This window comes from Pseudorca crassidens, chromosome 14 (genome assembly GCF_039906515.1).
Source record: "Pseudorca crassidens isolate mPseCra1 chromosome 14, mPseCra1.hap1, whole genome shotgun sequence".
NCBI lineage: Eukaryota > Metazoa > Chordata > Mammalia > Artiodactyla > Delphinidae > Pseudorca > Pseudorca crassidens.
This window is the reverse complement of record NC_090309.1, coordinates 61,193,238-61,207,028: the sequence shown is the minus strand read 5'-3', so window position 1 is coordinate 61,207,028 and position 13,791 is coordinate 61,193,238. Positions and strand designations below refer to the sequence as shown.

Genomic DNA, 13,791 nt, shown 5'->3' with positions numbered 1-13,791 from the left:
AACTGTTTTAGGCCTTGAGAAATTTTCTTGTGACGTAATTTCATAAGCTTTGGTTCACAGACATTATGAGATTTATCTTGGTTACTTAGAAGCCATTCATGTTTACTTCTTGATTCTTGACTTTCTTATGAATAAGAGAGATTATATTCAGAACAGTGAGATGATGATACTGTACATAAACTTGGCCAGGCAGTTACTAGTAATAAGAAAGAATGGAAACTTTATTTCACCCCCAAAAAAGTATCTTTAGCCAAGCCTGTTATTTTTATGGCTAATGATTCAAGGTTAAAAGTTCTCATAAAAAGTACTTATATAAGTACATATATTTCTTATAAGTGAATTAGTATAAATTATCAGATTTCCTGCCCTTAACATAAATACCGCATAACATTTTTTGTTAAGTTGGCCATATTTGCCCAACTTCTTCATCTATCATGTTAGGATTTATTCACATTAATATTAGTGCCCATTTACCTGGAACTAAGTGGAATAATCCTGAGCATATTTATTAAGCATTTATTCACTATTTTTATCCATTACATGTGCAACGTCATCTCTAAATGCCTTTATAGAAAACTATAAACCACCAGATATAGATGACAACTGTAAAAAATACATAAATGTAAAAGAAATATAAATGTATGAATGCTTACAAATCTTGGGAGAGGCTTAGGGTTTCGTGGTTCTATTTCTAGGGATTTGTTGAAAAGATAATCTGTAAATTCTTTTTCCATACTATTTCCCATTGGATTCAAGTTTTCAAAGAACCTCTAAAATAGATGCCAAGAAAAACAATTATTAATATTAAATAATTTAAGTTCAGTTTAAAGTTCATGAAAATAATTTAAGAAAACATTTAACGTAAGAAAATTGGAATTATTTAAGTTTTATTTTCCTTTTCCTCCGCAATAAACCTGCCTCTTATCAGGTGGTTATAAACTTAATCAGAAATATGTGTTCTCAAATAATTCAACTTACTTTGATATCTGATTCTACTCGTAAACAATAAGGCTGATTTTGGTACTGCTGGATCTCGCCTGTTATTTCTGCTACTTTCCTCCTTTTGCTAAAGTTTATAAGCTCTTTTCCATGCCTTTTTAGGACCTCAGGGTTGCCTTCTTCTGTTTTCAAGATATTAGTTAGATAAATTCCTAGAAGAGATAATAAATTATTTCAAGGATAAAAATGGAAAAGGCTAGTTTTTTTCTTTCTCAGTAATTATAGGTATATTACACTGTACCATCTCAACCATCATAACCAAAGAATTAAGGCACAAATTTCCATTCTATGAAAAACAACAAGCTAAGTAAATATCAAAGAAAGATTTTTATAAGTATCAAATTCTTCTGTGATTTAAGTTCTATAAATACCCAGGAAAAAGGGAGACCAAGTTTAACAAAACTAATAGATTTTCAGGAGCAATAACCAATTTCCCACCCCCCACACGCATATGTTATTTAACATTAAGTCATGGTTTTGTTAAAGGAACTTTAAGAATAACCCATCACTATTAACACATATTTTTGGCAAAACAGGAAAACATCAAATTTAGAGGATCATATTTTCTGCTTACTCAGCTCCTGAGGCCCCCAAGAGGTCGTTAGGCTTTGTAATCAGAGGTAGTACTGTTTGGATAGGCTGACTCGTGAAAATGTGGGCGGATGTGCAAGCCTATCAAACACAGGACTGCATGTGATTTATGTATATTCTGGTCTTCAGTACTTCTAGAATTATGTCAACCTGGTAAGGGAGCTCCTGTTTCCCCACCACTGTAGTTTGTGCACTGGATGAGGAGGAGAATGAACAAAATAGCAGGCATTTTAGTTCCTTTCTGTTCTAGCATAAAGGTTCTGGAGCCAGCTCTGCTGCTTTCTCCTCTTGTGATCTTGTGCAAGTTGCTTAGCCTTGGTTTGCTCATCTCTAAAATGAGGACAGCAGGGTTGCTGTGAGAAATAAATGAGTAAATTTATGTACAGGCTTAGAATGGGGCCTGACAAAAGTAGATGCTTAATTAGCTGTGGTTGGGATTGTTGATACTGTTGTTGCTATTCTTGCCCTATCCTATTTCTGCCTTTTCCTCTGAAGTACTGACTATGATGCTTTGGGAAAAAAAAAAAGTGTGAATATCTGAGTTCATTTGCTCAGTACACATTTGCTGAGTCTCTGCTGTACGCCAAGCACTGCATTAGGTACTGCAGATACAAAGATGAACAAGAAACACAGTTCCTGACTTCAAGGAGTTCAGAGTGTTGAATGTGGGCTACTACAGTACCATTTGGTAAGTGCTATATTAATTAGTACTAATGCATAAGATGCTATGAGAGCACAAACAAGATGTGCCTAACTCTGCCTTGAGCTGTTGGGAGTAGCAGAAGCATCACAGATTAAAATATGCTTAAAGTAAGTCTCAAAAAATGAACAGAAGTTTAATAAGCAGAATAAGATAGAGGGGCATTCTAAGCAAAGCAGCCACGTGTTTGAAGGCACTGGTTTTTGTGAAGCTTGGAGGCATACTCAGAAATGGCTAGCCTTTACGGGTTTGGTCTGTGGGGTGGAGGAAGAGTGGCAGGAAATGAGGATAGGCAGAGGCAAGGAATCAGTAGTTCTAATCCCTTCTCCATCACTGCAGGTTAGCCACTGGATGAAGAGAGGGATGAACAAAGCAACAGGCACTTCAGTTCTAATCACAGATTAGTGGTTCTAAATGGTTTTGTGGTAGAGGCAAACGTTTGGTTTTTTTTGGCTGCACTGCACTTTGTGGGATTTCAGTTCCCCGACCAGGGATCAAACCCAGGCCCTCGGAGGTGAGAGTGCCAAGTCCCAACCACTGGACCGCCAGGGAATTCCCGACGCAAACTTTTAAATACGAGAATATTTGGCTACGTTCTTGGCAAGATTAAATAACTCAAAATCAATAGTGAACAGTTAGTAATAATGAAACATGATAGACATCAATGCCTGTTTGGTTCTAGAAAGCATCCAGTTATTCAGTGTATTAGTTACTTGGCTATTTCTCAGCACCTAGGCTACTCTTGATTATATATTCATAAGACAAATTGACCATGTGTTCTAGTAAGCACAGGCTCTTTTATTTTCCACATCTGCCTGTCACTGGCTTTTTTACTTGCAGTCGGTTATATTCTCCTCTACACTAAGTTGCATGACCCACTTAGTTCAATGTTCAGTCTGACAAACGTCCGTGACAGTACACATATTTAATGGGAGCCAAAATTAACCTTCCATATTGGCCACAAATTGATGGCCCAACTATGAAGAGTTTGTGGGTAGTAGCACCCGTACAGGGTCACAAAGAGCCTTTTTAAAAGAGCTTAGCTTTTATCCAGTAGGTAATTAGGAGACTATCAGCATCTTTCCATTCTAGAATGATTATTCTGGTTGTACTGTGACGCTAGATGGGTTAGAAGGAGTTAAGACTAGAAGCAGGAAGCTCAGTTAACAGAGTAAAAGTCATCTTGGTGAGATGATGAGGGCTACCTTAGGGCCCATGGGGATAGAGTGGAGTGCATAAATATCTAAGAGGTAAATGCCACAAGAACTGATTAAGTGGTTTGGGCAGAGGGTAGGCACAGCGGGAAGGAAGACTCTCACCTTTGTGCTTGAGGGACTGACTGGGTGGTGGTGTAATGACTGACCTGGGGAACATGGGGATAATAAATTGTGGGATATTGTAGGTGTTAAAAGTATACTTGAAAGAAGTTGTGAAAATGCTTACAAGTAGCATTTTGGGAGAGTTCAGGATAAAATTTGGAATTATTTTATGACAAATTAACGGCTAGTTAAAAGGAGAACAAATAATTAAAGAGGTGGTGTTCAAACTTTGTTGATCATAAACTACATCAGTAAAAAAATGTTTAAGCATGCACTCTCTCTCTCTCTCTGTGTATATGTATAATAAAAAATGTAGTGCAAATATGTACATAGATGTACATAGATTTAATTTTTTTTAAAAAGGTCATTTTACATACCCTGCTCTAGGGACAGCTGTTCTAGGCAGAGGAAAAGCAGAGCATTATGACAAATGATGAAGAGGGGTGAGGTTTCACCCCTTGGCTGACACCCTTCCCAAGCTTTTCGGGAAAAAGTGGCTGCTCAGGGTTCACAGAGCACTCTGTTCATACTTTGATTTACACGTTTCTACAATACAGTGTTATATTTACTACATAGCACTATAATTTATTTTTCTGCTCTTTCAAGGGAGCTTATTGAGGATAACACTATGTTTTACTTGTCTCTCTATTCTCAACACCTAGCCCTGGGCCTGACACATACAGGCATTTGACAGATATTTCTGAATGAATAAAAGCAGCACACTATTTCAGAATAGAAAAGAAAGCATTTGCAGACTAGACCGGGATACAAGAGACATACGGTCAATTCTAAAATGGCAGGAAAGCAAGAGTGGAGATGGAACAAACTGACAAGAAACAGAAGGAGAACACAAAATTAGAGCAGTGTGAAAGGAAAAGAGCAAAGCTGATGTTACAGGCTTGGAGTTTTGTGCAGAGAGGTGAGACTTGGTTGAGGTAGAAATCTACATCCTTTTACCTGAGAGGAAATGTTAGTTTGCCTATACATATTCATTCTACCTATGAGTAGAACCTTGTAGTGTATGGAGAAAAATTGAGAAATAGACCAGTAGCCTGGCATAGCCTTGGAAGGAGAAATTGCCTGACTTTTATTATTCTGTAAATAGTGCAGTGCCAGCAAAAAAATCTGAGTAAGAATTCTGCTAAGATGATAGAGAAAACAGAAGTGTCAGATACTACCCCTGGGCCTCCTATAGCGGAGAAAAAAATCCAGTATCCAGAATTAAGGATAAGAATCTAGAAGAAGTTTCTACAATTGATCATATAGATGAAATGGAACGAAGCAGCAGCAATAATATCTACCTACTGGGTCAGAACCATGAAAGGCTACCTGGCTAACCTTTAGCTTGGAAATAGCAAAAATCTCCTAGAGCAGCAGAACTGACCAGAGACTTAATAATCAGGAAGATAAGCAGATACGGGTAGGAAGGCTGGCAGGCAGGCTGTCTACACCTATCAAACCACCTACATGTTTGCAATCACTCACTAAATCATATGGCTCACTTTAAAACACAATGGAATACTACTCTAAATACAGGTCTGAAATTTCCTTTTTTCTCTTAACAACATGTTAACAAAAGTCGATTACGTTAGTTCATAGAGATCTGAAAGAGAATACAGTTTGTCTGTATGAATAAATGTCCACCAATCAGGTGATATAATGGAGTAGCAGGGGCCAAACATGAGTCCAGTGAACCGGCCCTGTGGTTTCATTTCACCTCTGTGTAACAGGGGCCATAGGATATCATGAGTAGCATGACTATAAGTTCAGTGAGTGTACTGAGTGACTAAGATATTTCGCTTTTTTCTAAGCACCTGACATAGCCCTGATACTTAGTGGTACTCAAGAAATATTTGTTGACAGGTTGAATGAAATGAACATCAGACTGAGGTCCTTCCCAGGCTCCCTTGTATGAACTGGCACCATAGTTACCACACTTAAAAGTAAATGCATAGACTTCAATGTTTTATCAGAAAGAGAAATGAACTCAACAGTTTTATCAAGAATTTAGGGGGAAAAATCCTCAGAAAACGGAATAAATTAACAATGATAAAAAGTAATACATGACATAAAAACTATAAAATCAGAGAGAATAACTGTTTCAACTTTTATTGTTTGGAAGAAAAACACAGTAAAACAAACAAGTAAAAATAGAAACAAAAACATTGCAAATAAGAGCAGTTTTAAAAGTAGCATTTTTATAGAGTGAATGCTAGTACTTTTAGAATACTGAAATGAGACAACTGTGTAGCAAACAAAACTGAAATAGAAAAAAAATTAAGGAAGAAATGAAAATGTTATTATAGAATTACATACTACAAAAGATTCTAGGCCCAGATGGTTTTTCTGTTGGAATATTTCAAAGTTTAAAGGCTAGATCATTTCATGATATTCTGGAATAGATTAAGATGGAAAGCTGCTTAACTCATGTTACAAAGTAAATATAACCATAATAACAAAAGCTGATAAATATAGGACAAGAAGAAAAACCACAAACCAATCTCACTTATAAAGATGGATGCAAAAATCCTGAATAAAATGATAATGAATAGAATTCATTTGTATATTTAAAAGACTAATCCACCATGAATATAAAAGACTTAATGTTGGTTAACAGAAAGGTTCAGTATTAGCAAACCTATAATTTTAATTTGCTGAATAAGAAAAATCATTTTGCTCTCACTAAGACAGCAAACTATAAAGGTAAATGTATACTGCCAACAAAAACACAGAAGATAACTATGCAAAGAAATTGTCTTAACATAATAAATAGCATCGAATCAAGCAAATAGCAAAATTATACCTATCCCTGCTGAAACAGAGATGAAAACAGAACTTCTTTTTATTACTGTTTAACCTTTTTTTTTTTTTTTGCGGTACGTGGGCCTCTCACTGTTGTGGCCTCTCCCGTTGCGGAGCACAGGTTCCGGACACGCAGGCTCAGCGGCCATGGCTCACGGGCCCAGCCGCTCCGTGGCATGTGGGATCTTCCCAGACTGGGGCACGAACCCGTTGTCCCCTGCATCGGCAGGCGGACTCTCAACCACTGCGCCACCAGGGAAGCCCACTGTTTAACCTTTGTTTGGGAAGTTGTGACTAATGCTGTAAGGCCTAACACAGAAATAAAATCAAAAGAAGAGACACTATTGTTATCGGTAGACATGATTAAATATCTAGAAAATCCCAGGAAATTAATAATTCTTGGAATTAAGGGAAATTGACTATTAAAAAATGAATACCATTCATGATCAAAAATACCTAGGAAAAAGCTAATTATCATAAATGTTCTTTCCAAATTAATTGATAGATCATTCCAACTGTATTTTGGGGAATCACTCCCCCTCCCCAGTTCATTTGGAAAAATAAAGAGACAAAATTGGCAAAGAAAATACTGAAGAAACATCAACAAACCAATCTTATTATATATGAAAATATTATAAATATAAAGCAGGATTTCTTTCCTCCCTTCCTTCCCTCCTTCCTTCCTTCCTTCCTTCCTCCCTCCCTCCCTCCCTCTCTCTCTCTCTTCCTTCCTTCCTTCCTTTCTTTCTTTCTTCTTTTTTTTGTGGCTGAGCTATGTGGCTTGTGAGATCTTAGCTCCCCGACCAGGGATCGAACCCCGGCCCACGGCCGTGAAAGTGCCGAGTCCTAACCACTAGACCGCCAGGGAAGTCCCTAAAGCAGGATTTCTTACCCTTGGCACTACTGACCTCTTAAACTGGGTATTTCTTAATATTGTTGGATATTGTTGTGCGGGCTGTCCTGTGCACTGCAGGCTGTTAGCAATATTCCTGTCCCCTACTGACTAGAGGCCTCTAGCACCCCCCAACTCGAACAACAAAAAATGCCTCTAGACATTGCTGAATGTTCCTTGGGGGACAAAAATCGCCCTGGTTGAGAATCACTGATTATAAAGTGCCAATCATTAAGACTGGGGCACTAGCATAAGAAGTTAATGGGATGAACCTAGAGATTATCATACTAAGTGAAGTTAGACAGAGAAAGACAAATACATGATATCACTCACATGTGGAATCTAATTTAAAAAAAGATACAAATGAACTTATTTACAAAACAGAAACAGATTTACAGAAATCGCAAACAAACTTATGGTTACCAAAGGGGAAATGTTGGGGGGAGGGATAAATCAGAAGCTTGAGATAAACACACACACACTACTATATATGACAGATAACCAATAAGGACCTACTGTATAGCATAGGGAACTCTACTCAGTATTCTGTGATAACCTATATGAGAAAAGAATCTAAAAAAGAATTAATATATGTATAGGTATAACTGAATCACTTTGCTGTACACCTGAAACTAATATAACATTGTAAATCAACTGTACTCCAATAAAATTAAAATATAATAAAATAAAATAAAAAGAAGTTAATGGGAAACAATACTTTTTAAAGAAGGAGGTACCATATATAAATGGGGATGAAGAAGACTTATTCAATAAACATGGGTCAACATATAAACAATCTGGTGGAGAAACAAATTTGAATATTTCATATGATATCTAAAAGAGACTTCAATTTGACTGAAGAGTTAAATATAATTTTAAAAGTTAAATCATAAAGCTAGGAGAAAATATGACTGAATGTTAAGTTACTAGACTGGAAGAACTTTCTACAGTCAGAAACAATAGAAATCATAATGGGAAAAATGGACAGATTATAGAATTTTAAAATTACTGTATTTCAAAGAATAACAACTAAAAGGCAGACTGGTAAAATATCTAGCTCAAGAAATATCCAGCTAGATATAAATTATCTAGTTAGATTGGCTAGCCTGCTCAAGAAAATATTCTCAAATACATAAGAAAGGTATAAATATGAAGATATTCATTATAACATTATTTAGGAAAGCAAAAAATCTGGAAACAACATATGCGTCAGGTCATAGGGTAACAGTTAAATAAACTGTCATACCAACTTTAAAGAATATCAAGTAGCCATTAGAAATGGTAATTATGAAGACTAATAAAACACAACAATATATCTAGGATATGGTAAGTGAAAAAAGTGAACAATGTGTACCTGTCACACAATTACAACTATATACAATATGTATATGTACAAAACTGGTTGGTTATAAAGCCTGATCAAAAATGTCAATTGAAAAAATATCAGGACATAACAATGTTACATGCAGTATAACTTAAAGCTATATAGAAAATATATAAATAGAGATGAGGAAAAGGCTAGAAGAAAATACACCACATACTAAAAAGACTAAACACCAGATGTGTAATTGAGGTCATAATTTTTTTAAGTATTTAGAGGAAGAATCATGAGAGCATATATACCAGCAGAGAAAAGAAACCAGTGTGAAAGAGATATTGAAGATATAAAATAACAGGAAATAAGCTGGGACGAAGTGAGAGGGTGGCATGGACTTATATATACTACCAAATACTACCCAGATAGCTAGTGGGAAGCAGCCACATAGCACAGGGAGATCAGCTCGGTGCTCTGTGACCACCTAGAGGGGTGGGATAGGGAGGGTGGGAGGGAGGGAGATGCAAGAGGGAGGGAATATGGGGATATATGTGTATGTAGAGCTGATTCACTTTGTTATAAAGCAGAAACTAACACATCACTGTAAAGCAATTATACTCCAATAAAGATGTTAAATAAATAAAATACAGGAAATAAATGATGGAATAAGATAGAGGAACCTACAGAAAGGGAGAAGATTCAGATGGTAGGTTTCAGTCTTAAAAGAAAGAAAAGGCACTACCTTACTCTGGTGCAGAAGGGAAGGAAAAAAGAATAGGTAAAATTTTGATGCATAGAAGGTGTGGGCCCAGAGGCACGTGCACTACGGTTTTTAGCCATGTGAGACTGTTTATAAGCAGCATGATTATCAAGTATGGGTAAATATGGCCATGCCTCTTCTGTAGAGTGTTTGGTTTACTAAAAGTCAATAAAAAGATTTCTATGAATATTAAAACAGAAGTAAGCATTATACAATATTGAATGGCTGAACAATATGGAAATAAAAAGTGGAATGTACATATTGGGCTTCATCTTAAAAAAGTCCTCATAGAGAAAAATTCTAAGGGGATTCAGGTGCTAAATATTTGTTAAGTACTTTCTGCTGGTATATTAGACATGTGTTTACTCAGTCATTTAATGAAATAACTGTTGTTTTATCCAGAAACACGATAAAGATTTAAGAAGAAATGCTCACCAAAGAAAGGCACACATGGTGGATTAATAGACCTGAGTTTTGCCAAATATTTCTTATAGTGATCTTCACTTAGTTCATGAGCTTCTTCTAAAATTTTCTTTTGGCGACTTGGTATTTGCTACAATAAAAAAAATAATGTTTAGGGAATATAGGTTTACAAAGGGAATCACAGGTTTTGCCAAAAAATGCCAGGCTTAGAGTAAAGCCCAAACACAACAGTATCAGTTTGATTCTAAGAATGATAATACTGCTTCAAAGAGACTATCTTCATAGACCCTAGTACAAACGTAAAGAAAAAGTGTGTGTGTGTGAGAAATCTATCTTATCTTGCCATTCCTCAAACAAGTATGTGAGCATTTAGTTGTACATTATATTACAAATAAGGTGTTGAAATCTTTTTATTCTTCTAACTTAGGCTAGGACCTGTGAATACATTTTAATGAGACTGCCTAATTTACAAAGAGCAACCAATTCAATACAAAATTTAGGTAATTCCATCATTTCAGCTGTTACTGAAAAGATAGATGAGGCATGTAAAAATTAAAGATCATAATTGTTAACATCCTGATTCCTAGGAACAGGGAATGGAAAAAACACCTTTAGATAAGCAAACCTACCTCAAACGTGTGGTCTAGTCTGTATACAGGTGATGAGTTCATAGCACTGACAACCTCAAGGACACCATTGAAGTTGTTCAGCTCTTGAAAGACTTGCAGAATCTCAATTATTCGACTCACCACAGCTACTCTTTCTTCTAAGTTTTCAGTTTCTACAATACATCTGGGAATCAAAGACAAAAAGTGAATTAAAAAATCTGGAGTTTTCCCAACGAAGATATGATATAAAGAATTTAGCAAACAAAATGGAATGGAGGGCAGCTATAGTGTAACAGTAGAGAATACGTATTCAGAATGGCAGGTAAATAGTAGGTGAATGGAAGAGAAGGCAATGCCTTCGGTCAGGCATGCTGCTTGTCACTGTTTTCCAGACTGATACAGTCAACCGGTCAGTCATTCTTCCTATTATATTTGGTGCATTCTCTCTCAGTATTGGAGTTCTCTGATCAGTCTATCATCTTGTTGAATGTATGCTGGTCTTTAGGATGTGGGTGTGTTCTAGGGAAATTATTCTCAAATTTAAGAATTCTCTGCCTCTTATTCTTCATCTAATTGTAAGATTTTAGTGATTAATGCTTAATTTCTTTCTTTGACATACAGAAATAATTACCTACATTTCTAAGAACAGCTCTTTAGATAAGCACTATAATGTTAAAAAGTGAATGAAAGTGTTTTACCACCATTCAGAATAAAAAAATTTTAATTACTTAGAAAGAATAAAAAAGTCAATGAAAACAAAAGCTCTTTACATTTAAATACCAAGAATCCTTGGAAAGTACATATATATCCAAGTAAATAGCTAAAAGTAAGCTATGCTCAAAAAAGAATTCCTCAGTGAGCATTTACTCTCTATTTCTAGTATTTGAGAAAAATTTTTATTTACTAATCACTTATCAATAAAGAAAATATTTTAAACTTGGTTTTCAATAACGTGATAGTAAACAACTCAATCTAAGAAAAAATAAAATACACGTATGGAAAATATAAATCAATATTAAACATTAACAAAAATGTAAAGTTGTGGATTACACTATTCTCTGGTGAGGCTGATCTAACACTGAAAAAACAACCACTGCAAAACTATCAAAATAAATTTGCCTTATCAAATTAAACATAACATGTTTATGCATTAAAGCGTCAGATGTCTACAAATCATATACCAGCTAACTAATTATCTAGACATTTTAAAAGGTATGATACAAGTATAATATGTTTACTTTTTTTTTTAAACTCAGTTGATATTAACTAGGTATACACAATGAGATCACCTGTGGAGCTTTTATAAAAACCAGGTAAGTCTGGGATGATTTATCCGGAAGTGACTTCAATTCTAATGCACATCTATGGCTAAAAAACCACTGTGGCAAATGAACAAGAACCTCTTCCACTGAAAAGGCAGAAACTGGAACCCTTGTACAATGTTAATGGTGAGAATGCAAAATGATGTAGCCACTATGGAAAACAGTATGGAGGCTCCTCAAAAACATTAAAAATAGAACTATCATATGATCAGCAATCCTACTTCTAGGTATTTATCCAAAAGTACTGTAATCTCAAAGAGATATTAGCACTCCCATGTTCATTGCAGCACTATTCACAATAGTCAAATGTGGAAACAACCTAAATGTCCATCTACAAATGAAAGGATAAAGAAAATGAGAAATACATGTATCATGGAATATTATTCAGTCAAAAAAGAAGGAAATCTTGCAATATATGACAACATGGATGAACAGTGAGGACATTTTGCTAAGTGAAATAAGCCAGTCATAGATGGACAAATACTGCATGATTCTACATATATGAGGTATCTAAAATAGACTCATAGAAGCAAAGAACAAAATGATGGTTGCCAGGGGCTGGGGGAGGGGGAAATGGGGAGTTGCTAATCAACATGTATAAATGTTCACGTTGATTAGCACTTATTTACACAAGATAAATAAATTCTAGAGATCTGCTGCACATTATGCCTATAGATAATAATACTGTATTTGTACATGAAAAAAATCTTACCACAATTAAAAAAAGCAAAAAGAGAAAGGAAAAAGATCAGGAAATGGCCGCCTTCTCAGTAATCTATTAAAAAATAGGACAGAAATGAAAATGGTCTGTATGTCTTATGAGTTATGTTTCCTCTTTATAGACATAACTTTTAATTATTATGATGGCAAAGCGCTTCTGCAACTGAAGTGTAGTTATTTGACTTGATAAAGAAGAAATCAGGAAGCAACAGTTAGCGGGAAAATTCCAAAGTTTTACTTTTTAGAGGCTACGAAGTAATAACATAAATAGAAGGAAGTCCTAACTTTCAGATGACTTATTTCTCGTTAGGAATTGCTTTCTGGTCTTTATCCACACTCTAGCTCACATTCCAGTCATTCCTTTATGTCACTGGTCTTGTGTTCTGATAATGCCAATATGATCTGTGGCAACTTCATATCACCCTTATAAAATATGGGTCAAGATCATAAAAAATATGGCCAATACATATAACTCTAATATCTGGCTCCAATTATAAAATTGTATTGAGATTCTGGACTTTTGACATGACAGTGTAAGAAGTTCTGTTTACTTACTCCTCAGGGAAACTGGTGAAAATTATACATATAATTACATATATAAAGTTCTGGCAGTCTCTGGAAATGGCCCTAAGAGCAAATGGCAAATAAAGAAACATCTACTCGGACTTCTCTGGTGGTGCAGCGGTTAAGAATCTGCCTGCCAATGCAGGGAAAATGGGTTCGATCCCTGGTCCGGGAAGATCCCACATGCCGCAGAGCAACTAAGCCCGTGCACCACAGCTACTGAGCCTGTGCTCTAGAGCCCGTGAGCCACAACTACTGAGCCCACGTGCCACAACTAATGAAGCTTGCGTGCCTAGAGCCCATGTTCCGCAACAAGAGAAGCCACCGCAATGAAGAGTAGCCCCCATTCGCTGCAGCTAGAGAAAGTCTGCGTGCAGCAATGAAGACCCAATGCAGCCAAAAATAAATAAATAAATAAACGAACAAACAAATAAATTAATTAATTTTAAAAAAGACAGAGAAACATCTATTCAGGAAAATGTACAACAATTCAGTAAGAGAGGCAAGAGTTTGTAGTATCTGAACCAAGACTTCCTCTACCCTCATTCCTCAGAGAACCTTGCAGGGTTGGTAGGGTGGGGGGCAGTTAGCCCAGACAGCCAAGAACACAGGGCTCCCTACCCCTCTGACGTCTAAAATGTCAGGCTTCACTGGGGGAAAACACAGGCAACAGTAAACTGCCTGCAAGACAGACCTGATATGTCAGATTTAACAAAAAAAGATTTCAAAGTAGCCATTCTGAATTTGTTCACAGAACTAAAGGAAAGTATATTTAA

General features: G+C 36.0%; 1 protein-coding gene across 2 annotated transcripts in view; it reads right to left on the bottom strand.

Moving 5' to 3' along the window:
* Nucleotides 1-13,791, bottom strand: part of SOS1 (SOS Ras/Rac guanine nucleotide exchange factor 1) — a 147,543-nt gene that overhangs the window by 10,371 nt on the left and 123,381 nt on the right. For both annotated transcript variants that reach the window (XM_067703201.1, XM_067703202.1), the window contains exons 16-19: nucleotides 10,431-10,593; nucleotides 9,814-9,931; nucleotides 979-1,151; nucleotides 654-770 (exon numbers count right to left, since the gene is read on the bottom strand). In XM_067703201.1, the coding sequence (XP_067559302.1) occupies nucleotides 654-770; nucleotides 979-1,151; nucleotides 9,814-9,931; nucleotides 10,431-10,593 (571 nt within the window). The remainder of the gene's footprint in view (nucleotides 1-653; nucleotides 771-978; nucleotides 1,152-9,813; nucleotides 9,932-10,430; nucleotides 10,594-13,791) is intronic.